The following is a 24,974-nucleotide window of genomic DNA, read 5'->3' as shown; positions in this document are numbered from 1 at the left end:
CTCACCTCCCCTCTCTAGGGCGCTTTCCAGCTGCAAAGAATGAGTCTCTGCTTGTGTGTTAGGAGTTGGAATTCCACATCGATTTATTTGAAAGAAAAGATGTTTGCTCTTAAGATTCTTTGAAAACTACTTGCTTAGATAATTACAAATGAGCACACACACACGCAGGTACTGATAAAGCCCAGCCTTGTAAGAGCACCACATGCAGCTGCTTCTCCGGAGTGTGGAGCAGGGTGGGATGTGGTCTTCCCCAGCAGGATGGGCCAGGGGCACGTGGGGTTCCGAGGACAAGTGCGCCGGGCAAAACCGAAGTGAAGTTGAGTCCCCGTGAGCAGTATGTGATGCCCAGTTCCTGGGCGCGCTGCAGACTTGAGGCAGCTGTGGGGCATTGGTGTGGAAACCCCCCACCTGGAGCTCACACCTTCTCTGGGTTAGGTGACCACATGACTCCGACACTCCAGGCAGGAGCCAGACACCCGTCGCCACCAGTGTGGCCGCAAACGTCGTTCCTCACAGTCTGAGAGTTTCACAAACTGCACGTTGTGTGTGCCTCCCGACTCGCACGTCGAACCCTGATGCGATGGCACGAGGAGGCGAGGCCTTCGGGAGGTGGTGCAGTCACAAGCATGGGCCCCTCAGAGAGCACTTTCCACCACTATGTGAGGACATGAGTGGAAACGGCCGCCTGAAGCCCAGCAGAGGCCCCGCCCGCCCTGGCCCATGCCGGCATCTGGAGCTCAGACCCCAGACGCCAGAACTCTGTGGGACAAATTCCTGTCACTTGCGTCACCCAGTCTGCGGTGCGTCGCTGTAGCACCCCTAGAGGACCAAGAGAGCAGCACCCTTGGTGCCAACCCACAAAAGCACTTGTGACAGGCTCTGCCCACGGGGGCTGTGGCACGTGCTCAGCCTAGGCGGGGCCCTTCCTTTATTGCTCCCGACAGCATATTTAGAAGTGTCAAGATTTGAACCCACTCTCCATCCAAGCACACTGAGGCGAACACTGAAAACAGCCCAGATGTTCATCAGCGGGTGAGTGGATCGGCTTCCTGTGGCCCCTCCACACCGTGGGTTAAACGACTGACATCCAGCACACGAACAGGTCTCAGGATAATTAAGCTGAGGGAGAGGAGCCAGTGGGAATAAAGAGCACAAAATAAGAGGACGTACACCTCTAAAAAATTCTAGAAAATGCCACATAGTGGCAGAAAGCAGCTATCGGCAGTCACCTGGGGATAGAGGTGGGGCAGGGAGGGATTGCCAAAGGGCGCGAGGAGCTGTCCGAGGACGGCGGGTAGGCTGACGGCCCGATCACGATCACGGGCTCAGCCTGGGGCGCGTGCACGAGCCCGCGCTTGCCGGACGCACACCAAAGCACGTGACGTCTGCTGAGTGTCCGCCATGCTTCGTTGAAGCTGTTAAGAAAGCAGGGACTTCCAGTGGCTCCCATCTCACCGCAAATCTAAGCCAAGTGCTCATACGAGTCCCTCTCCTCCCACTTCCCCTGCCGCCAGGCTGCCCCACACCACCATGCTGGCTGTTTGCGGGGGGGGGAGGGGGGGGCCCGACTCTCGGTTCCCTGGGCCTCCGCACCGAGGTTCCCCTTCCCGGGGCTTCTCCCCAGCTCTGCTGCGGTCCTTCCCTCTCACCCTTGGGGTCTCGAGCTCAGCGTCCTCCTCCCCTGACCTTGTTTCTACCTTGCCGCCCCGTTTGTTTCCGTCTTAGTGCTCGTTACGTCTGCTGTTAATTTGCACCCTCGCTAATTTTCTGCTGGCTCTCTGTGTCACAGCCTCGACTGAGGCCTGGGGCAGCAGAGTCAGCTCAGCGACTGCTGCTAACACACCTTGGTGCAGAGGGCCACCCGCCCGCTGGGACCCCCTTCCTCTCAGGGCCAGCGTCGCCCGGGCTCCCTTCCCTCCCTCAGTCGTATAGCTCAGCGCCCGCAGTGAGGAAAGCAAACAAAACCCTGGCCTGCAGCCCTCCGGTCCCGGTGGGGACGGGTGGGGGTGGAGACAGACGATGAGTAAAGTGAAAGTGCATAAGCCAGCGATGAGGGTCACGGAGAGGAGCAAAACAGGGCGTGGGAGGAGCAGGAGGAGCCTCAAGCACAGGCTTCTGCCCCACCCCGCACCCTCCCCCAGCAGCCCCCAGCCCGCCGGCCCGCCTCCCGCTCTGTGAGGTGCGGCAGGATGCAGCGCCCTCCTCCCTCCCCAGCCGCGAACGCCGCGCAGGCCCGTGCAGGTGCACGTGCGTGAGCGAGCGTGGCTGCCTCGCGAGCAGGTTCTCTCTTCCTTTTTTTCCCTCAACCACTGGGGTTTATAAAAATATTAAATACCACCATTTTAAAAAGTGTGAATTCAGTTTAAACCCCGGCTTTTGTAATTGCGGAATATCTAGGAAACGCAGCCCCTTCCCACACCATCCCGAGCAGGCTACACCAAGCGTCACCCATTTCCCAGAGCGGGACGTGGAGGCTGCGGGGCGCGCAGACTGCGGGCGGCGTGTCATGAGCCTCCGGGCCGCAGGTGGCAGCAGCGGGCGGCGGGGCCGGATACAATGTTGCGAGGGCGGCGGGGCGGGTTACAATGTAGCCGGGGCGGCGGCGGTCAGGTGAGCGGAGGAGGGGGGCGCCCAGGCGGGTCAGTGAGGGGCGGGGGTGCTGCGGGTGGAGAGAACCGGGCTCTGGGCCCTCCGTGCCCACTCGGCCTTCGGCGACCCGGAGCTCCGGGAGCTTTCTTTCCCGGAGCGACACCGAGGGCACAGGCGGTGAGGGACCTGCCCAAGGCACCCGCTCGCGACCTGGGAGGGTTCAGACCCGCGGGGTCTGGACGTCCGCCTTCCGGTTCTCATCCCAGCGAAGACGCGTTGGTGGCCTCAGCTGCCCCCCACCTCACTCGGGCAGGGCTTAGCACCCCAGACAGGGAACGGCCTCCCCAGGTGACACTGTCACCTCTTCCTACGATCAACGCGTTCTGTCTGTGGACTTTGGGGTCCCATGGCTGTGCCCTTCTCCACCGATGCTGGGCTGTTCTGAGCCCCAGTTTCCTCACCTATGAAATGGGCAGGGTGGCGGAGGAGGCCTGCCCCCATGTGGGCTGGTTAGTGAGGGCCCCCAGGGTACATGCCCGCTATTGTGGGCGAAGGTGAGGCAGGTATGTTTAGGGTTGGCTGGGTCCCTGAAGCTAGCGGCCACTCTGCCAGGCTTCAGTGGCAAACGATCCTCAGAGGGGCAGTAGGTCCGCCCCTGCCAGATCCCAGCAGGCCTCCTTCCAGGGGTGAGCAGAGAGGGTGTGTGTTCCCTGCTGCCCGCTCCAGGGAGAATTCTGGGGGCTTCCGGTGGTGCCGGGGCCCAGGCCCTGGCAGGACATGTTTGGTGGTGGCGAGCGCCCCTGAGCTTCAGCCCCGAGGCCCTCAGCTCCTGGGCAGTCCCCGGCCCTCATTCCCAGGCTCCTTTTGGTTGCCGAGTTGGTCGGGGCAGTCTCAGGAGCAGGGCAGAGCGGGCAGCAGTGGGTTTTCTCTATTCCTGACCGTTCCCCTGTGAGGCCAAGCCTGAGTTCTGGGTGCCCCTGGTGCACTGCACCCCCTAAACCCATGTGTGGGAGCATCCTGTCTGCCCTGAGGGAAATACGATTCCCGAACTTGGCAGGAGGGAAACTGAGGCTGAGAGAAGTCCAGCGGTCCCACTCATTGGGTCATCCAGGGCCCCTGTGCCGGGCCTGGGGCTGGCACTGCCCATGAGGAGGTGAACAGAAGATGCTTTTTCCTGGGAGTGTGCAGCCCAGAGGAGAACTGCTGGGGAGAGCTGGGGGGCTCCTGCTTTTGGGCTCCTCTGCCATGTTTTAGAGACCCCTGGGGGGGCTGCTCCTCACATGAGGACAGTGACAGTTTGCTCAGTAGCAGCTCTGAGCTATGGGCTTCACTGCCATATACAAGCACGTAGGCCTTTTGCCCACCCTGGGAGGTAGGCATTCTCCCTAACTGAGGGGCAGGAAAATGGGGACGTGTAGCTCATCATTGTGAAGGCCAGAGTCTAAATCGAGGCTGCCTGCTTCTCGGCAATACTAGTGACAGTGACGATAACGTGTCATGCCCGGTATTTACTGGATGCTCGCCATGTGCTGGCCAGGGTGCTCAGAAGTGTTGTTGCCTAATTTAATCCTAACATTTAATCTTTGAAATATGAGAAAACGAAAGCAAAGGAAGGGCCAGGCATCGGCCCAGGTCACACAGCCGGGAGCTCACAGAGCTGGGGCCCATGCGGGGCGGGTCCACGTGATTACCAGAGGGTTGTGGGCGTGATCAGTCGGGATCTGTTTTGATTTTAAGAGACAGAAATCTCTCGCCCAATAACAGTAGTTTAAACAGAAGTTTACTTCTTTCCTTTTTGAATGAAGCTGGGGGTAAGCAGCTCAGGGCTCTACGTCACAAACCAAGGTGACTGCTTCAGCTCCACCCATCACATCTGCATCCCAACCAGCGAGAGGCAGAAAGGGCTGAAGAGGGGCAGTCCCTCCTTTTAAGAACAATTCCCAGAAGTCTCATGGGATCTTTCTGTTTACATCTTACTGGTCAGAACATAGTCACATGACCACATCTAGCTGCAAGGAAGCTGGGAAATTACATAAGCTGAAAATCAGGGTACCCCACTGTCAAAGAAAAACCAGACCTGGACAGTTGTTACAACAGTAGAAACAGACTTTACTCAGAACCATTGCTAAGGGTGTGGGGGATTCTGGCTGAACTGACCTAATAGGGTCTTTGCTGAAGGCATGCTGGGCAGAGCCGCTGTCTGGGGTGGATGGCAGGAATGAGGTGCCCAATCAGATAAGAGAGCGACCAGGTATCGGGGTGAGGGACTCCTGCCAAACTGACTTGGCAGAATTTTTGCTAAAGCTGGATTTACCAGGAGGAGCCCAGACGGGCCTAGGAGAAGGTTCGGGAGCCTGAGTCAAGTCTGGCCGAGCAAAGAATCTTTGTCACCACCCAGGAAAAAGGGGCAAGTGAATCCTGGACGGCTGGGTCTCTCCTGCACTCTGGGTGCTTCCTAGGACACTGTGGCACCTGCCGTGGAGGGTGGTGGTGGGGTACTGGGCCTCAGCATGAGCTGCCCAAAGCCATCAGGTAATAAGATGGAGCTTGAGCCCATGGCACCTGTGACTTCCGGGCTTGACCTGGGGCAGGCAGGCAGTGGCTGCTACGTTCTGCCAGCCTGAGACTCTCCCCTGCGTGCCCATCGCAGAGGCCAAACAGGCAGGACACGTCCTGCGGGTGCCATGGGAGTTCCTGGCCCGGGTGCAGGACAGCTGGCACTGGGCAGGGGTGGCGGGGGCGCCCAGCAGGGCTGTCCCCTCTGGGCTTTGTTCTTATTTGGAAGGAGCAGATAGTAGACATAGGATTGTCTTTTATAATGAATTATTTCAGCCTGTAAACAGGTGTATGGAAAGCATACCTGACAGCCAGGCAGTTACTACAAAGCTTTATAAAAACCTCTCTGACTTCCTGTGGCTCTGTCTCTCCCTAGAGGGAGAGGCTAAGGCGCTCAGCCCAGTCACTTGGGTGGGGGCCTGGGGTGGACACTCCCACCCCAGCCAAAGCCCTCCTTCTGCCAGGAGCCACCAGCCCTGTGCGCCCAGTGTGCTGAGCTCCAGGGAGGGGACACAGTGCCAGGTGGTGAAGGAAACATGTCTGCTTGTTGTCTCAGACCCAAGGTGTGAGGCCACCCCTTGACTCAGGCCACGTAGGGCGCTGGTGGGAACCCAGGCCGCTGCGGCGCAGGCAGCAATGGGGGCCCCGTGGGGCACTGGAGAGACGGGCTCTGCCCAAGGCCACACTGCGGGCAGCGGGGAAGGCCTGGGCGCTGCACCTGGGCGCTGTGCCCAGCCTCGTGCCCCGATGGCCGTCGCCGACTGGTATGTTCAGGCACTGTCGTTTTGGGGTGTTCTGACAGGAAAGGGGTGACTTGGTTCAGGGGCCCGGAGTGAGGAAGGCATGCGTCATGGGGTCTGTTGAGCCTTTTCTTCTAGTGGGCAGTGAGGCCGTAGCTGGACCATAGCCCAGAGTCCGGGAGCCGGGGGGCCCGGGATCCAGACTGCCTGGCTGGGGACCGTGGGGAAGTCAGGCCCTTCTCCTGGCCCCGCCCATCCCCCCTGCACGGTGGGAGCATGCCGCCTGTCGCGGGGCGGGGGCTGGAAAGGGGGGCCGAAGGGGATGGACGCCGTGGAGTGGGGGCCTTCCCCCAGACTCCCCTGGGCAGTGGAAGAGGCATCTGCTCTGAAAGCCCAGAAACGCGGAGGAGACAGGCGCCCGAGCGTGGGGGCTGGACGCTCACCTCCGCCTCGTCCCCGCCCGCAGGTGGGGTGCTATGGAATGTGAGGAGAAGCTGGCCCGGTTCCGGCAGGCCCACCTCAACCCCTTCAACAAGCAGCCGGGACCCAGGCAGCATGCTCAGGGGGCCGGCGAGGAGGCCCCCGACCTGGCTCCTGAAGGTGGGTGTCCCAGGAGCCATGTCCCCTGGGTGTCCTGCCCCCGCCCGCTCTTCCTGGGCTTCCCAGGGTGGGCACCGTGCTGGCCGCTCCGTTCTCCACCACACACCTGTTCTGTCCTTTACTCCTTTCTGCCTCCTTGTGAGAAGGGACACTCCTGAGGGCAGGGATTTGTGATTGTCTTGTTAATGCTGTGGCCCAGGCCCGGCCCACAGCGGGCGCCGCCTCACGGAACACTGGGGGAGTGAACTCAGTGCCGAGAGCTGGGGGACAGGGTGCCTGTCAGGGTGGCAGCGCCCAGAACTGCAGGTGGAGTTGATGGGGTGCGTGTGCAGCAGTGACCTGGAGCCCACATGGGGGCTCAGGGACTGTATGGGGTACCCCCTCCCGCAGCCTTTCTGGGATCCAGTCGGGGTTTTTAGGAATACAGCCTTATGGACCTTTATTAGCACCTTGGGCATCTTCTGTGACTTCTTTCAATGGCTCTTTGTTACCTGCACGAGGTACAGATCCTGTGCAAACAGCAGGTGCCAGAGCAAGGCCAGGCCTCTCTTGGCACCTCTGGTGGGCTCCCCGAATCCCTGAGTGCCCAGCCCTGGCCACCCTAGCCCCCTCGTGGGGAAAGGCAGACTGACTTTTCTCTGTTGCCCTCACCCCTACACCTGCACCCTCACCCCTACCCCTGCACCCCCACACCCCTGCATTCCCCCGCTGCACCTCGCTCCAGAGGTCCTGCCGGAGCTGCCCCCTGTGGAGCCGGAGTTCCGCTGTACCGAGCGTGTGATGGATCTCGGTCTGTCTGAGGACCACTTCTCCCGACCCGTGGTAAGTAAGGTTCAGGGTCTGGGGTGAGACTAGGGGAGACCCAAGGTGTGAGGACCCACCCATTTCCTCATCACCCCACCCTTGTGCACTGGGGCCATGCCTATCTCGGCCAGGGTTCCTGGGCTTCAAATCTGAGGCCCATGTGACATCTGACCCCAGCTTGGAGACAGGCCGGACCTGGCGTTTGGGGGCCCGAGGCCACCGTTCTCACGTAGGGCTGCTCCTGTCCCCTACACTCCAGGTTCTTGTAGGGCAGACGGGAGGGCCGACTTCTCTGGGGACCTGGGGAGTCTGGCAGACCCGCTGTGGGGAGCCCGGCCCGCCCCCTACCACATTCGGCTCCGCGGGGGCCACACTCACGTGTTCTACACTTCGTTCTGTGGAAACCTTATTTGGAAAAATATATATATGTACAAGGGCTTCAACGATTTTAAACAAAAAGTTTGAAAACCTTTTAGTTTTATTCAGACTGCCTCCATGTTTCATTTGAGAGAAACATTATAGTAACATTAAAATTTAACTTAAGTCAAAAAAGATTCACCCAAAAGCCCCAAGTTCTAATTTGCTTTCACTTTGTACGTGGCCTGTAGGCTTTGCCGGCACAGAAAAGTATTTCGTTTGTCTGTTTGTATCGTTACTGTGAAATTTTTGATGCCCTCCTATGAGCTTCACAGTGAGCCCTAAAAGGAGGGGTTTCACCTCCTTGTGCCTGGTCTTCTGGACCCCAAGATAGCCCCTGAGGGCAGCGACACCCCTTCCGGGGCACAGTCAGCCCCAGATCCCCAGCTCGTAGGCCTGAGCCTGCCTTCCCTCCCCTGTGGCAGCAACGTCCTGAGTCCGGGGACTGTGTTGGGCCCCAACCCTGGGTCACTGGGGTGCTGTGGCTGTCGGTGAGGGGTTGCCCGGGGTGTCTGTGGCTTGGTGATTGATCTGGAGGCCACTTCCTCTGCCTCGTGATGGGCGAGCAGCATTTCCCCAGCTTTTATCCAAGAGGCGGCTTGTAGAAGAAAGCGAAGTAGTATAGCTAGAAAAACGATGATGTTGTTTTTAAAAAGGAAGTTGTGTTTTGAAAAACATCCTGAATTAGGTCTTCAGGTCCCGCCGGGGGCAGGCAGTGTGGGGAGGTTCCTGCCCGTGCTGCTGACCTTTCTGGGCCTCGAGCAGGTGCTTGACCTGTTCTGCACAAGTGGGGAGCAGGAGGCCCGCTCTGTGCCTCACCGTCCGTGAGGATGTGCCTGGCCTGGCTGGGTGGGCGGCGGGGCGGGATCTGACACATGCCCCCCCACCGCCCCCGCCTGCCCAGGGTCTGTTCCTGGCCTCTGACATCCAGCAGCTGCGGCAGGCCATCGAGGAGTGCAAGCAGGTGATCTTGGAGCTGCCTGAGCACTCGGAGAGGCAGAAGGATGCCGTTGTGAGGCTCATCCACCTCCGGCTGAAGCTCCAGGAGCTGAAGGTGGGCAGCTCCTGGGCCAGAAGACGACCGCAAGGGCCGGGACAGGGACACGGGACAGGGACACGGGCGCTCTTTCATTTCCCGTGCAACGGGAATCAGTCTGATCTTAATCAGCCAGTCCTGGGTCACATGCCCACCCCCCGAGCAGTCCTGGCGACTGACTGGCCAGTCCTGGGTCACGCGCCCCCCACTGGCACATGTAGGTAAGTCTCACCTTGAACCACACGACTGGGGGGCGGGGCAGTCCTGAAGGTGATAACCGTAGAGGTAACGGATCCTGGAGACCAGAAACCACAGGTGTCCATGATGCGATCCTCGAGTCTGTGCACTCTGGCTTGGCTGCCACCCTGCGCCTGCACTGGCTCCAGAGTCCCTAGGAATTTAGAAAGTGAAATCCTCGTTAGGATAGAGATAAGTCTGTGGTAACAAAGACACTCCAAAATACAGTAGCTAACAGGAACTAGAAGTGCAATTTTACTTACGTAGAAAAGCTACAGGTGTAGGTGGTCTGGGGTCCAAGGGGTTGGGGCCCCAGGGTCAAGGGGTTGCCAGCCCCTGGCAGCCCACCCACATCTGGGTCTGTGCTCAGCCAGGAGGAAATGGGTAGGAGGAGCTGCGCAGGGCATGTCAGTCCTGCTCACGTGCCCATGGCTCTAACAGAGCAGCACCTGGGTGCGAGGGTGCAGGGTGGGCCGTTTGCAGTCTGGGTGCTCCACGCCTGGGAAGAGGGGCTGTGACCTTGAGAGACACTCACAACCTTTGCCACCAGTGGTGCCTGGGAGACAAAAGTTCAGGGGCCCATGTGAAGCCCGGCTCCCCCATGACCCCTTCTTGGGCCTTTCTCCAGGATCCCAATGAAGATGAGCCCCACATCCGAGTCCTCCTCGAGCACCGCTTCTACAAGGAGAAGAGCAAGAGTGTCAAGCAGACCTGTGACAAATGCAATGCCATCATCTGGGGGCTCATTCAGACCTGGTACACCTGCACAGGTGGGCCGAGACCCAGACCAGCTCATCTGGGCGGACAGTTGGGTCCCGGGCGGGGTAGAGACCTGGCAGGTGTGCTCCTGTTTTGGGCTGTGTGCAGGTGAATTCCGTAGAGTATCCTCGGTACTCCCGGGGCCCAGGACGTGCTGTGGATGCACAGGGATGAAAGACCCACCCGCCTTCACTGGGGCACACCCACATCTGTGCGTCCAGCACAGCCGCGGCCACTAGCCACACGTGGCTATTCAAACAAATTTGCATGGATTAAAAGGAGTGTTCCTTTCTCAGCTTTCTCAGCTGAGCTGTTGGCTCACTCCGCACCACAGGAGGGCAGTGTACAGGGAACCCTTCCGCAGGCGCAGGGTCCCATCGGGTGGTGCTGTTCTGGAGGGGGAACCAATCAGTAAACGAGGCAGAGCGTTCGACGGTACAGTCCAGCGAGGAAAAACAAGGAAAGGGGGTAGCACGGTCCGGGAGGGGGGCGGGATGAGACGGCATCGTGTGATGTTGAAGCGAAACCGTGGAGGCCAGGAAGCAGGCCCGGTGTGCGCGCGGGGAGGCGGCTCCCTGTGGTGTGCGGCGACATCGGCGAGGGGCAGAGAGCAGCGGGGCTGGGGCACGGCGGGGGACGCGGGGCCGGCGGCCTCGCGTGTGCTGCACACACAGGTGCCCGCGGTCGCTGGCTGCTGAGCTGAGCGTCGGCCGGAGGCTGCGAAGGCGGGAGCGGGCGGGGGTGACAGTGCCCTGATCGGGGGGAACGAGAAGGCCACCAGCCGAAGAACTATCTGAAGGGCTGGAAACCGGGAGCAAGAGAGGCGTTGGGATGACGTCACAATTTTTAGTGCCAGCGGAGGGGGGGGCGGCGGAGGGGGAGATGGAGTTGCCGAAGTCTGAGATGGAAAGGCTGTGTCTGGGGTGGGTTTGGTAAGGGAGAGCCAAAATCCCATTCGGGCTTGGGGGTGAAGCCATGTAGGCGTCCAGGTGGGAGTGGCAGGTTGGCCCCAGGAGTGTGAATCGGGAGTTCAGGGCAAGATCTGCACATACACCTGGGCAGGGCTCAGGGGTAGGGGCCCAGGGCTCTGCAGTGAGATGCTCTCGGAGTGGTCTGTGCACTGGGGAAGAGCCCCCGGGGGTCCCGGCAGCTGAAGGTCAGCCTGGGGTGAGGATGCCCCCCCCCCCTTCTAAAAGGCAGTTGCTGGTCTCCACCCCAGGGTGTTCTTACCGCTGTCACAGCAAGTGCTTGAACCTCATCTCCAAGCCCTGCGTGCGCTCCAAAGTCAGCCACCAAGCCGAGTACGAGCTCAACATCTGCCCGGAGGCGGGGCTGGACAGCCAGGGCTACCGCTGCGCCGAGTGCAGGGCGCCTATCTCTCTGCGTGAGTGCGGGAAGGGCCCGGGCTGCGGGAGGCTGCTCTGGGCAGGGGGGCCGCCAACACCTGGGGGAGAAGACGGGAAGAGCCAGGTTGCCAAGGCCCGCATGGCTGCTCAGAACGTCTCTCTCTCCTTGGGAAGCCACAAGGGGCGGTTACAGCACCTTGTCACGTTGCACTCAGGCCGACTGGTTTAGCCTCGGTCACCTAGGAGCTCCACGGGGCTGGGCCTGTGCTCAGCACCCCCCCCCCCGCCCCCCCCCCCCCCCCCCCGTGTGCGGCCGGCAGGGCGCCCTAGATGGGGACTGGGGAAACCACACGGTGTTCACACGTGCGCCACATGGCAGGCCTTCTTATTTACTGGGGTTAATTCGCGGGGCCCCCCCAGTAGTCTCGGGAAGGCAGGCTTGTTATTGTCCCGTCGTACGGATGGAAAGCGGGGCAGTGAGGCGCCCTGACCCGCCTGAGCCATCGGGCCTGGCTGAGAAGAGGCTGAGGCCGGTCTGCGGGGCGCGACCCGGCCACTTGCTCTTGCTCCCGTGTTCCGTGGGCACAGCTGGGAGACGGGACCGTGTGCGTGCATGTGCGTGAGGGGCCAGGGCCTTGAAGGCGGCCCCGACTTCATAACGACCGCCCCCCCCCCCGCAGGGGGCGTGCCCAGCGAGGCCCGGCAGTGCGACTACACAGGCCAGTACTACTGCAGCCACTGCCACTGGAACGACCTGGCCGTGATCCCCGCGCGCGTGGTGCACAACTGGGACTTCGAGCCCCGCAAGGTGCGGCCGAAGGGCGTGGGGGGAGGGGGGGCCAGGAGGGGAGGGGGCGGGGCGGGGCGGGACCCCCCGCAGGCGGGGGCTGGGCCGGGACCCTGCTGCAGTTGCGCCACCTCGCCCCCGCAGGTGTCCCGCTGCAGCATGCGCTACCTGGCGCTGATGGTGTCTCGGCCGGTGCTCAGGCTCCGGGAGGTCAACCCTCTGCTGTTCAACTACGTGGAGGAGCTGGTGGAGATCCGGGTGAGGCCGCGGCGAGGGCGCCGCTGGGGTCCGGGCGTGGGCGTGGGCGTGAGCGTGGGCCCCAGCTCTCCTCCCGAGTAGAGACAGTAAAGCCATGTCCGCTCGCAGTGTGATGCTGGACCCAAAAGCGTTTTGACATTTTTGAGTAGCCACATACTTTTTACTTGAAAAAGTAAAAAGTAGGTAACATTTTTAATAATATATCTTATTTAAACCGATATACCCAACACAATCAGTATACATTTTTGAGACATTACGTTGTTTTTTTTTCGAATTCCTGTGAATAGTCTACACTTAGGCGACCTCGTCCAGCCCAGCCATGCGCGGCGCCCAGGACCTACGGGTGGGGGTGGCCTGTCTGCAGGAGGGCAGGGTGGCTCTGGTGGGGTGGGGACAGGGTCTGGGCCTCATTTAAAGGGGAGGGAGCTGATGCGGAGCCTGTTGCCACTGGGGCGGTGGGTGGGAGCTGCTCCCACCCTCGTGTGGGGTAGGGCGACTGAGGACTAGGGGGCCTTGGGGTCCTGCCTGGCCTGGCAGCTGTGGTTGGAACTTGAGCTGTGCTGGAGCCCTCAGCTCTGGGGCTCATCCTGGGGCTGTGAAGGTATTGACCTGGAGCGTAAGGCGAGACGCTTCGGACAGAGCCAGCCCCGGGCCAGACCCGCGGCCCCCCGGGAAGTGGCCGGTGGGGCCCCGGCCTGGCAGCCACTGCCCCTCCCGTCCACAGAAGCTGCGCCAGGACATCCTGCTCATGAAGCCGTACTTCATCACCTGCAAGGAGGCCATGGAGGCCCGCCTGCTGCTGCAGGTCAGGCTGCCTGGCCGGGGCGGGCGGGTCCTGGGGAGGGCGCACCGGGAGCAGCCCGACGGGTGAGGGCACCTCACGCCCAGGTCCCTCCAGATGGCGCGATGGCTTGTGTGTGTCGAGCCTCTGGCACAGGGTCTTCCGCACCCTGTGGCAGCAGCACTCGGTGTAGCATAAGCAAACGGGGCTCCCTCCCTCAAACGTGTGCTGTGGTGACGCGGTGTGGGAAGCACCGAGGGACGCGGCGGTGGCCTCTGCGGCCTGCGCGCGGCTCCCCATGCCGTGGGCCAGGTGCGGGCTGGCCCGGGTCCGCGCAGAACACATTTCCAAGGCTCCCCCACTTACCCGTTGGAGGAATGCTCACTAAGCGCCTGCGATGGGCAGACATGTCTTGGGAGCGGGGGACAAAACCTGTCAGGCCGTGCCCTGTGGGTGGGGAGGACAGGAAGAACAAGCAGCCCTGCAGGAGTGGTGGGGTCTGTGGACGAGGTACAGCAGGGGAGCGGCAGGGGTGTCGGGGCGGCAAATGGGGTCAGGACCCTGGGGAAGTGGCAAGCGCCAGGCAGAGGTGGGGCGAAGCTGTGGCCAGTGTGGCGGGAGAGGCTGTGTGAGTGCGGACACTCGCTGGGCCCGTAGCTCCAGGACCGGCAGCACTTTGTGGAGAGCGACGAGACCTACTCCATCCAGGACCTGCTGGACGCACACACAGGCCGCCTGGGCTGCTCGCTCACCGAGACCCACACGCTCTTCGCCAAGCACATCAAGCTGGACTGCGAGGTGGGCGCCCAGTCCAGGCCAGGCGGCTCCCTGCTCCCAGCCCTGAGGGTGGGGAGAGCAGCGGGCGTGGCCTCCGGCGCCCCCCCCCCCCCGGAGCAGCACTGACCTGCTCCCCTCCCCCACAGCGGTGCCAGGCCAAGGGTTTTGTGTGCGAGCTCTGCAGAGAGGGTGACGTGCTCTTCCCCTTTGACAGCCACACGTCCGTGTGCAGTGACTGCTCCGCTGTCTTCCACAGGTTGGTGCGGCCCCGGCCCCTCCCTCCAGCTGGGAGCCTGCCCTGCTGCGGTGGGGGGAGGGGGCTCGGCCTCTGCTGCCTGATTCTCGCAGCCCTGGGGTGCGGGCTGAATTGGAAGTTGCACCAGGAGCCAGCGCCTGTGGGCGGGGGACGGGGCGCAGCAGTCCGGGCCAGGACGCGCCAGGCCACCCGCCGCCCTCCCCAGGGCTGGTGCCGGCCTCCCACGTTCAGCAGCGGCCCGTGTCGCCTGAGCGTTCCAGTTCCTGCTCCTTCTAGTGTCTCAGTGAATTTTTTTTCAAATTACTCTAAGCTAAAAAAAAGCTTAACAGTTTGTTTATTAAGTACTTAGGATCAAACAGCTTAAGCATCTGTGAACTAAAGGCTTCCTAGATGTTCGTGAAAATAATACGCATAGGTTGGAAGAAAAACATTTTAACTCTCTAATAACTGCTAACGATAAGTGTCCGTCTGCTGGGCCCTGCACAGCTTCTCACACTGGACGCCCTTCTGTCCACACTGGCTTTTGCCTGCCGCGCACCGTGTGTCAGAGCAAAGCTGTTGTCTCAGCCTTGCAGAGCCGGGGTCGCGGTTCAGGGCTGCAGCAAAAACTCGCACGGGAACTGTGAACTCCCTTGAGCTGGCAGGTTGCATGGGGTCCGGCAGGTCAAACACTGCTGTATCCCCTTCGGAAGTTCAGACCATGGGACCCTAGGCCCCTCCAGTGCCCTAGCTACAGACCGCATGGCGGCGATAAGACTGGGTCGGGGCATTGAGTCACCAAGAGCTCTGAGCAGGACGGGCCTTGTCAGGTGGTGACGGGCGGGGTGCCCAAGCACAGGCCTGGCACGTACCCCTAGGTGCAGACCCTGCTTGTGCCCTTTGGAAGAAACAGTGCCTCAGTTTCCCCAGCTGTAGAAGGGTATCGGGACCCGACTTAGGAAACTCGTGAAGGCGCACTGGTAGGATGTCACGTGCAGAGAGCCCCGCTGCACCCCGGGTCTGACTGTGTCTCCCGTCCCCAGGGACTGCTACTACGACAACTCTACCACGTGCCCCAAGTGTGCCCGGCTCACCTTGCGAAAGCAGTCACTCTTCCAGGAGCCTGGTCCGGACCTGGACGCCTAGAGCGACGGGCGCCCCTCCCAGGCCTGTCTGACAACCACCCTGCTGGTCAATGCGAAAGTCAAGGTGTTTCTTGTGCTCTGGAGACCCCTAGGGTGCAGCCCATGGACTTACCACCACTCCAAGCAGCACCACAAGGACTGTCCCCCTCGGGCACTTGCTGGGCCTCAGGGCTGCGCCTGGCTGTTTCCTGGGGGTGTTGCTGTGAGGGCCAGGATGTGCCGCTCCCCCACTGCGGGGCTCCATGGGGAAGGGAGTTGAGGGGGCATCTCGTCTCCCCCAAGGGGCCACCCTGGAAACGGTGGAGGGCTTCAGGGGAGTCGCCGGCAAGACCCAAGGGTGCCGGCTGCGTACACCCAGCCTCGTCTCAGGGAGTCTTCTGGCCATTCCTGGCCAGGCCTCCTGAGGTCTCTAGAGTAGGTTAGGGAGAGGCGGGGCCTGGTTGGCAGGACCAGTCCAGGGGTCACCAGTCCCGTCCGTGCCGCGTGGCGAGCAGGGGGCCACGGAGCTGTCCCCAGCGCGGACTCGCCGCTGTGCCTGGGCCCGGTCCAGCTTACCTGATTACTCCGAGCTGGGTGACTGGGAGTCCAGCCCAAAGAGGCCGTCCTGCTTCCAGGTGTGGCCGAGAAAGGTTCCAGGTAAAGCGAGAAGGTTGGCCACGGTTGGCTGGAGTGGCCTCTTTGGGGACCAGGTCTGTCTGAGGCCTGTGCTGCTGCTTCAGTGCCTGCGGAAGGCGAGGGCAGCTCAGAGGCCACCACCGGCCACCGCAGGGGCCCTGAGGTCAGGCACCGGGAACTCCCAGCAGGAAGGAAGACCCTTCCCCAACCTGGCAGAGAAAGGGGCCCCTGGATGTGGGACGGGACCCACAGCTCTTAGGGGAGGGAGCCGCAGCCGGCCGTGACGTTTTCTGGAATGCTCTGTGTGTTGGAGACCCTGTGCCGAGGGGAAGGTTCATGGGGACAGGACACTTCAGGGCATAGCTTCCCCCTCTTTCCTGCCCTGGGCTGTACTTGGTTGTCACACGTAGGCAGTGGGTGGTGCCAGGGAACACAGCCACTGAGGTATCCGTCACCTTCGCCTGGGAGGCAGCAGAAGGGCAGGCTCTGCTTGCTGGCCGACGCAAGGGGCAGGCGGAGACTGTCACACAGCGGCTTTTCAGGCGGTCCTCTTGCTGTGTGTTCTTTCTCGTCTCAGTGGGACAGTGAGTAGCGAGTACTGTTGTGGTATCAACACCAGGTCCTCGGTCTACTCCCACACCCCTGCCCCTCCGCCCCCGCCGGGCTACATCACGTTTCTGTCCTGGGGACATGAGCTAGGCATTCCCAAATTCCCTGCGTGATCAACACGCTCCAGTTACGATCAGTGTCCAGAAAGAGCGTCACTGCGCTGGCGTCTGCTGGACGGAGTTGGCTCCCTTACGTTTTTGCTCCCCAATTACTTCTCCTCACACCTTTCCTGCACCGACCCTCTCTGGATGACGAAGCCTCCGAACAGAATCATGGGTGGTCTTTCTGAGTCCACAGCACTGCTAACAAGAGCCCACTGAGGAAGCAGTTTGCACAGCCAGCACCTCGGAAGAGCAGCAGGGGACTCCCAGCTGTAAGGAAGCTGCAGCCGCTGTCTCATTAAATGTGTGTTCTCTGGACTCTGGTGTGCGTGGTGAATTGGGGACAAGGCAGGATTTGTTGACATGCGAACCAAGCAGGCTTAGGGAAAGCCCACAGCTTTCCCATCTGATAGAGTAGAGTGTTATTGGTTTGGGGACAAGTGTCTTTGGGGGGCGGGGGGTGAGGAGCACAGACATGCCAGGTGGGCCCGAGTGCTCTGATGTTGCTGAGCCTCCATTTCCTCTGAGGTGGGCGAATACACACACTGCACCTCATGGGGTTGCCTTGGCCCTGAGAGGTGCCGAGTGGCATGCCGAGACAGCTCAGCAAATGGCGCTGTGTCGTGTTTCCAGAGTCCGCGTCGGGGAGGGGTCGTCCCATTAACCCAGTGTAACAAGTCTCAGGTACAGCTCTTAGCGGCCTGTCCATCCTCACGACCTAGGCCGCTGAGGGCCCTCATTGCACCTCCAGGCCATTCCCATCACCCTTGGACTTCAGGAAACCACCCCACTCGCAAATCACATCCAAACCCCTGGACGCATCCATTTTTCTGCAGAGATGTGAGCTATGGTTTTGTCCAGGATCTCAAAGGGGCAATGACCCAGAAAACCTCAGCTCTGCTTTACAAGATATCTGTGCATCATCCATATCCAGCTGCAGCCCAGGTAGGCTGACAGCAACCCTGTTCCTGAAGAAACCAGAGCATTTGCGGGGGACACGTGGAGGGCGGGAGAGGCTGGCTGTGGGCTGGTGCTAAGGACAAATAACTAAAGCTCTACCTTGGACATTACGTGGACGATGCAATCTTCTCCTACCCTTCTAGGTTATGAAACGGTATTCGTTTAACGGTTTTATTTTGACAAACTTAGATTTACAGAAATGAATCCATCTCCTGGATTCCCAAAATGCTAACATTTTGACACATTTGCTTGCTTTCTCCACACACACATTTTTTTTTTTTTTTTTGGAACCATTCGACAGTTAAGTTGCAGAGATGATGCCCCTTCATCTCTAAATAGTGACATGTATCACTTGTAAACATGGAGGTTATCTTACATGGACACAGTGCCATTTCCAAGAACACCAGGAAATCAACATTGATGCAATACCATTACGCCTGCGACCGCCCACATTCGGAATTTGCTCTGCAGTTTCCATGTCTCTTCAGCTTTCTTACACCTGGAAGGGTATGTGACACTGATATCTGAGAAGCAGGCGAAGCGTTTTGAAGAGTGGCCTTCGATGTGGGTTCTGACTGGATTCGGGCTTTCGGTGGGAATTCCGCAGAGGCGATGCCATGTCCTCCTCGGCGAGTCACCTGAGCTGTCTGCAGAGATGCTGACTTTGACCCGTCCCCCGTGTCCTGTCATCCCGTAGGTACTCGCTTGCTCTCTAGCATCACAAGGTGTTCTCGGCTTATCCTGGCTTTCCCAGCCCCAGCTCCCAAACCAGCCATTTCTCCACATATCTCGTAGTGGAGAATGGTGTTCAGTAAACAGGATGTGGTCGCCAGGGATGCTACGCCCATTACCGCAGAGCCGCCACTGTTGCCAGGCCCTAGTACCCCTCTCTATCTATTTGTCTATAAACACATTAAAAGCCATGAATTCACAGATAGTTCTGATTTCAAAAGAGCACAAGGTTCTTTCCTCCCCCTTTTTCATACTTGTAATTCCCTTCCTTCACAGTGAGAAACCTGGCCCCATTATCCATGATATATCCTTGCTCAACCCTCAAACACACAAAGTACTTTCAGGATTGCTAAAAAGCAGCTCACTGTCTAGACTTTCATCTCTGCCTAGAGTTCCTTTTTGCATTTAGCTGAGGCCATACAGTAAAAACACACTGTTCCAGATGGAGTTGGGTGTGTCATCAATGTGAAATGCGGTTCTGTCCCCATGTTATTTCCCTACCCTTGTTTATTTTCGCTTGTGTGACATCTTAACATGGTCCCCAAAGCCAGAACTTTACAAAAGCTGCCCCCAGCTGCATGTCGTCCTCCCCGTTCCTTGGGCCCTTCCCATCGACTCCCCAGACATAACTCTAGTCTCTGGTTTCTCTTCCCATGTTTCTTTTTGCACAAATTAGTAAGATATGTGCATGTTTTTATTTCCCCTTTTCTCCACAAAGGTAGCATACTACATACACTCTTGTGTGTTGTTTGCCAATTAAGAACATGCCCTGGAGACCAGTCTCCATCAGTTCAGACCCCGTCCTGTTCCATCACTGTCACCACCACTTACATCTGTAACACGTCCTACCGAGTGGAGCTGCCATTACATATCCACAGATGAAGCTCCAGGGTGTGTCCTAGCTTTTGCAGTTACAAACAAGGCTGCAACAATCTGCGCTCATGTATTTGTTGTTGTTGGAGGTGTGTAAAGTATAATCCTAAAGATGGGCTTCCCAAATCAAAAAACATCATTTTTTATTGGTGTCTAATGCCCCTCCATGCGGTTCTACCAATTTATGTTCTCACCAGCAACATATTGAGAGCACTTTTGAGAGTTACCCCACAACCTCACCAACAGAATGTGCAATCATGCTCTCTGATTATTTACCGATCTGATTAGTGAGAAATGGTATCCGTGTATCTTTAATTTGCATTTCTCTAATTACAAGTGAGGTCGAATTTCTTTTTTATGTTTCAAGATCTAATTTATTTATGAATCACAAATTCTGTCCTTTTTCTGTTTGTTTTTTGGTCTTTCTTTCTTCTCGATCTTCACAAGTTCTTCCTGTATCAGGGATATTAGCCCTTATGAGATATGTTGAAACTATTTCTTTCCAGTTTGTTACTTGGCTTTGACCTTGTTTGCAGTGTATGCCCCTCTCCCCGCCCCCAGAAAGGTTCTGGTGTTTTTAATATTTTTAAATGGCCAAATTAAGCTTTTAATTTCCTCTGGATTTGGAGTCACACCCAGGTCTGAGGCGTCACCTGTACTGGCAGTACTTCCGTGGCTTCAGTTTTTACATTTAGACTCCCGCACTATTTTCAAAAAAGCCTATCTGAACCTATTTCTGGACTTCCTATTTTACTCCACAGGTCTGACTATTACACTGCTTTAATTACAGATGCTTACAGTGTATTTTAATGTCTAGAAGGGCTGGTTTCCTCACTTTTGTTTTTAAAGAAATATTTTCCTGGGCATTCTAGCATGCAATTTTTTAAAGAACATATTTAAGTAAAATTTTAATGACAAAATTTGATACTCTCAAGTGTCAAAATGAAAATACCAGAAACAGGGCTTCCGGGGACACTAAGCCCTGGAAGCAGAGGCGCGGCCGGCCCCGCCCGTCCTCATCCTGCTTCCGGCTTCCTGATCCGCTTTTGCGTACACACACCGAGAAACGACCTAAGACGGTTGCTTCGAGCGCCGCTTTTTCTCATTGTACAATTCCCTGTAGCAGTTTATTGCATCATTGATTGCGCTCGAGACTTTCAGTTTCCACTCATCACTGTGGCTGCAACTGGTAAGGACCTGCAAGCCAGCCTCAAAGTGTGAGAAGGCGGCCACGAGCTCTGCCGTGCTCAGCTGGCGCAGGGCAGGTGCAGTGTCTTCACCCCCCGCCTCTCCTGCGGGCTCCTGGTCCAGCTGCATCAGTTCCTCGTTCGAGAGAGCCTCCTCATGGCACCGTAGCCACTGGTCCACATCGGCTTCCACAATCTCTTCAAAAGCCACAGTCCTGGCAAGGGTCACAATGTTCACTTGAAGCTGTGCAATGTTATCTGTTTGAGACACACTCTGGAACTGAACACACTGGGGCCAAATTTCCTTCCACACGCTGTTCATTGTTGCTGGTCTGAGTGCCTCCCAAGCTACTGCAATGTTGTCCACAGCATCCATGATGGTGTAGTTCCTCCAAAACTCCCTGATCACAGCTGGGTCCTCCCCATCTGTTGCTTCTAGGATGTGCTCAAAAGTCCTTCTCAGGTAATGAGCTTTGAAGGTAGAAGCTACACCCTGGCCCATGGGCTGGATCGAGTCAGCTGTACTGTCATGAAGATACTCCACTCTCACATTATTGGACAGATCACTCAAGTTTACTGGGTGGCACGGTGCACTGTCTAAGATGAGCAATGCTCTGTTGGTTAAATTATTTTGGGCACAGTATTTTTCGATGGCAGGGCAAAAAAAGTATGTGAACCATTCCTGAAAAATGCTCCTGGTTGCCCAGGCCTTTTTATTTGAGCGCCAAATCACTGGCAAATTGGGCTTGGAGAACCCCTTCAGAGCTCTGGGGTTTTCTGAGTGGTACACCAATAAGGGCTTCAACTTAAAGTCCCCAGCTGCATTGCCACCAAGAAGCAGCATCAAGCGATCTTTGGATGACTTAAACCCTGGCTCAGCCTTTTCTTCCACAGAAAGAAATGTTCGCTCAGGCATTCTCTTCCAATAAAGCCTTGTCTCATCTACATTAAAAACTTGCTGGGGGGTATACTCACCTTCTTCGATGATGCCTTTCAGCACTTCTGGATATGTGTCCTTGTTGCCAGGACCTATGCTGTCCATCTTGAAGTGGGGCAAACAATGGCGCTCCTTGAATCTCACAAACCAGCCTTTACTTGCACTAAACTTTTCTTTTGGAGAGCTTTCACCTTGTTCTCGCTGTAAGTCATCAAACAAACTCTTAGCCTTCTCCTGAATAATGGTGACACTCAGTGGCACATTTCGCTGGCTCTGGTCTTCAAGCCACACATGCAACAACCGCTCCATGGTCTCCATGACTGCACTTCGATGGCGAGTCAACCGAGAGGCTCTTAAGGGAGTAGCTATTTGTGAACTTGCTTTGATTTTTTCTTTATTATCTCGGATTGTGGCCACTGTGGAGACAGCCAGGCCTAAAGCCTTTGCGATTTGGCTGAGCTTTTCACCCACTTCAAATCGTCTTAACACTTCTAACTTTATGTCAAGGGTAATTGCTTTACGCTCCCTTTTGGCACTCGAGATAACCGTTGCATTTAGGGGCCTTTTCGCGGGCATCCTTGCCTCCAAAACCTAATAAAATCCCAGCAGTCTCCAGTGCAGGTAGGCCTGTGGTCACTCAAAGATCCCTTGCAGAACCTGCAAAAGAGAAATCGGAGCAGGGAGGAGGTGAGGCCTGACGTCCCTGGATACGTCCCTGGATACAGGCTGGCCTAGCCCCATTGCCCAGACTCAGGCTGTTTCATCCTTTACTGTCTGGCAGGCAGCCTGGGCCTCTGGTGTCCATCAGAGTGTCCCAATTCCTCGAAGCACAGCTTCAGGCAATCAAAACTGGCGTGGTTTCTGTCATCCACAGAACAAAAACTCGTTAAGGGGAATAATGCTGTACAGCACACGCTGAATCAGTCCCTTTGTGCACGAGGGGTACCGGAGTAGCAATCCAGCTCGTTCGCAGAATAACTAACAGGACAGCAGGACCGACCAGTGGGGCGAGGACCGGCGAATCTGCGGCCGCCGTTCGCCTTTGAGAGCTGCTGCCCATGGAGGACCCCGGAAATACGTGTCCTTGCAGATGCCCGATTAAAATAAGTCTAAAGGCGCTGGGTGTTCTCTTAGGACCTAGCTAGAGTCGTTCCATGGGGTTTCTACGCTCAGCTGGCTGTGGAGGGCAAGGCAGCCCATGCTCAAACCCTGAAAGAGTAAGGCGATGGGGTGGACACCTAGGGAGAGGTCCCCGCGCCCCTGGCCCTGATGCGCACGCGTAAGGCTCCCCGCCGCGGCTCTACTGCGCATGCGCGCGCCCCGGCGGCGCGAGGTCGGCGGCGGGCGCCGCGGCACCGGCTGCTCGGGCTGCTCGCCGCGCGCGGCGGTGCGGCGGTGGCTCGGGGCGGGGGAGGAGAGCCGGGCCAGGCCCTTCGGACCGCTCGGCAGGTGAGCGGGGAGGCGCTGCCCACCGGCTCCGGGAGGCGGCGGCGGCGTCCGATGCGCGCGGGCGGGGTGGGCGCCGCCGCCTGGCGTCCTCCGCGCCCCGAGCCCCCGCTCTCCCCGCGGCGCCTCCCCCGCTCCCGCAGTCCCCGTGGCCGCCCCTCTCGGGCTGTCGGACGAGGGCTCCTGCCTCCTTTCCCGCCGAAGAGCCCCGCGTGGCGTGGCGTGCGTTCGAGGCCCGCCCCGCTGCGGACCCGCGCGCGTCTGCTCGGGCGCCTCGCTCGGGTTGCGAGCCCGCCTCTTCCTGTGCTCGGCGCTGACATGCTGCCTCTACCTCGCGGAGTTGCTCTCGGACCCGGATGTGATGAGAGTTTTGCAGACTGTTACCTGTTTTTAATAAAAATCATGCGTTGAGCCCAGCTCTGTCACTCTGATAAGTTCATGCTGCTTGACGGCTTCCGCGCCGAGAACTTTACACGGACTCTCATTTAAGTCTCACGCCTGTCCTGCGCGTAGGCACCGCTGTGCCCGTGTTTTGTGGAAGGTCAGCGGCTGTCCCTGCGGCTTGGGCCTGTCCCGCCCCCGCGCCTTCACTTCTAAATGCTCCCGTGTAGTACGCCTTCCCCTGGGGTAGTTACTAGGAAATATTTCGCATTTTAAGGTTGCTTTATTTTGCTACTGATACATTCCAGGGGCTAGGGATCCCATTGATTTTTTTTCTGATGCACCAACGCGGAGTTTTGGTATTTTGATTCAAGGTGTCTTGGTTTCAGATGGTAGCGAAAGAGGAAGAAGGGTTGATTCCATGGAGTTGTGTCTGTCCTGCTTTCAGGAGTGAACTTTCCCCTCTCATATCTATTCTTTTTGAAGACAGTGCATGTCAGTTGTAAGTTCTAGCAACATCTGCGAAAACAGCCCTTCCCCTGTGGCCGTGTAGCATCTTAGCGCTGCAGAGGGCTGTTCTGGTTGTTGACACATCATGGAAGTCAGTAATTGGTACAGCATGCAGCACAGGTGTGTCATGAGTAACAACTTTCCTGGACCTCAGTGGTTGGTTATGAATGGAGGAAGTTGGACGGCCTTTGAGTTTTTCCCCAGACTGAGTAATTCATCTGTTGAGAATCTGCCGGCCAGGGGACTGCATCGCGGTGAACAGACTAGGCAGGAGCTCTGCCTCGTGGGCTGCTGTCTTTCGAGGGCAGCATGCAAAGGCTGGAGAGGCAGGTACAGTCTGGTTTATAATGAAGAGATGTAGTCAGCACTCATCACAAGAAGCTGAAGCCCGCGAAGCTTCCATTAACTTTTTTTTCATTCAGTGAGCTTCCTACACTGTCCTTGCCACACAAGGAGGAGAACCAGACAACGAACAAGTATATGACATGTTAGGTGGTTGTATGAGGTATGAAGACAATGGAGTAACAGAGTAAATGCCATGTTCTTTTCCATGGGATAGTTGGCTCCTGAAGGAAGTAGGGATTGATTGGGAGCTCCCCAGCACACTGAGTAGCAAGCGCCTGTCGGGCTGCACCTGCGTGAATCTGAGGCACAGACCAGGGACACCTTACTTGTGGTCTGACTGGAAACGACTGGAAAGAAAGAACAGTGGCACTTTGCCTGTTGAAGGAAGACCTTGCTCTGCCCAGCCTCACGTCTTGGCCTCGCAGATGCAAAGACCAATTTGAAAAGCTCACCCAAACCGGGGTGAAGACGGTTGGTAGACCTGAGTCTCCGAGGGCTGCATCTGACCTGATGTGGTTCCCTGGTCAAGTCAGAAGATGACTAAATCTGAACCAAGATGAAGGAATGGGACATTTTATCACGTGTTGGAGGGAAGGGTTGTACTTGGTACACCTAGGGCCATAGACTTCTGGTGACTTCTGGTGACTTCTGTCGTGCCGCCAGCACCACTGTCTTTCGGGTGATGCTGGAGAAACGCTGGGAGGTCTGGGCCCCAGAGGCCTCGTCATTCACCTCCAGGCCCCTTTTTCCTTCGGCCGCTCGCTGACGGAGAAGCACCTGGCACCCTGCTAGCAGTGCCCAGAAAGCACCGCCTTCTGCGCTCCTCTGTCTAGAACTCCTGTTACGGCAGCATGCCTTTGTGACATGTTTTAGTGTTATTTCTCCCACAGTGGCTTCTGGCCCCGTTGTGTGGGGCTCACTGTGACAGGGACCTTTCGTTCATGGCACAGAAGTCCCAGGTGGCTCCTCACCACCACCGGCTGCATCTCCTTTCTGAGCTTCCGTAAGGCCGATTAGCGAGGTACACTCGCTGGGGAATGCCGTTACTTCAGGGAGGAGCCTGTCTCCCCAGGAAAGGCGGCACGGCTGAAGGAAGAGGCGCTGTAACCCGTGGGTCCAGTTTCATCACAGTGAAGTGCTGGGGCGAGCCCATGTTTGGTTACGCTGGGGCTTTCACAGTTCCTCCTGGGATATGGAGTGTGCTTAGGATT

At 58.0% G+C, this 24,974-nt stretch overlaps 2 protein-coding genes and 1 long non-coding RNA gene across 6 annotated transcripts; 1 reads left to right on the top strand and 2 right to left on the bottom strand.

Annotated features, from left to right (window-relative positions):
* Window positions 1–58: 58 nt before the first annotated feature.
* Window positions 59–1,546, bottom strand: LOC118611317. The gene is made up of 2 exons (XR_004954164.1): window positions 1,230–1,546; window positions 59–1,119 (listed from the first exon to the last, which is right to left on the bottom strand). It is a non-coding gene; the product is annotated as an uncharacterized LOC118611317 (long non-coding RNA).
* On the top strand, window positions 920–16,710 carry DEF8 (differentially expressed in FDCP 8 homolog). 4 transcript variants are annotated; one of them, XM_016128960.2, is made up of 12 exons: window positions 920–1,032; window positions 6,352–6,485; window positions 7,210–7,307; window positions 8,611–8,760; window positions 9,608–9,749; window positions 10,958–11,122; window positions 11,765–11,892; window positions 12,016–12,129; window positions 12,854–12,934; window positions 13,568–13,708; window positions 13,834–13,943; window positions 14,966–16,710. In XM_016128960.2, exons 1-12 carry the CDS (start codon window positions 1,019–1,021, stop codon window positions 15,066–15,068), a joined length of 1,380 nt encoding a protein of 459 aa, XP_015984446.2. In that variant the 5' UTR covers window positions 920–1,018; the 3' UTR covers window positions 15,069–16,710. The 4 variants fall into 4 exon arrangements, with proteins under 4 accessions (XP_015984446.2, XP_015984447.2, XP_015984448.2 ...); XM_016128961.2 differs by lacking the exon at window positions 920–1,032 and adding an exon at window positions 2,558–2,610; XM_016128962.2 differs by lacking the exon at window positions 920–1,032 and adding an exon at window positions 2,656–2,766.
* A 799-nt stretch (window positions 16,711–17,509) lies between these two features.
* On the bottom strand, window positions 17,510–22,388 carry CENPBD1 (CENPB DNA-binding domain containing 1). The gene has a single exon (XM_016128957.2). It carries the CDS (start codon window positions 21,655–21,657, stop codon window positions 20,029–20,031), a length of 1,629 nt encoding a protein of 542 aa, XP_015984443.2. The 5' UTR covers window positions 21,658–22,388; the 3' UTR covers window positions 17,510–20,028.
* Between the last annotated feature and the right edge of the window lie 2,586 nt (window positions 22,389–24,974).

The sequence above is a fragment of the Rousettus aegyptiacus genome, unplaced genomic scaffold, assembly GCF_014176215.1.
Source record: "Rousettus aegyptiacus isolate mRouAeg1 unplaced genomic scaffold, mRouAeg1.p scaffold_m13_p_14, whole genome shotgun sequence".
Classification (NCBI taxonomy): domain Eukaryota; kingdom Metazoa; phylum Chordata; class Mammalia; order Chiroptera; family Pteropodidae; genus Rousettus; species Rousettus aegyptiacus.
Note: the sequence above shows the minus strand (reverse complement) of the source record. Positions and strands in the feature narration are given on the sequence as shown.

What these genes read in the sequence shown, in the direction of transcription:
- CENPBD1 (XM_016128957.2), bottom strand. Translation starts at nt 21,657, where the DNA reads ATGCCCGCGAAAAGGCCCCTAAATGCAACGGTTATCTCGAGTGCCAAA.
- DEF8 (XM_016128958.2), top strand. An exon ending in CCCCGACCTGGCTCCTGAAG is followed by an intron (nt 6,486 to 7,209) that starts GTGGGTGTCCCA and finishes ACCTCGCTCCAG; the next exon opens with AGGTCCTGCCGGAGCTGCCC. An exon ending in AGGAGCTGGTGGAGATCCGG is followed by an intron (nt 12,130 to 12,853) that starts GTGAGGCCGCGG and finishes TCCCGTCCACAG; the next exon opens with AAGCTGCGCCAGGACATCCT.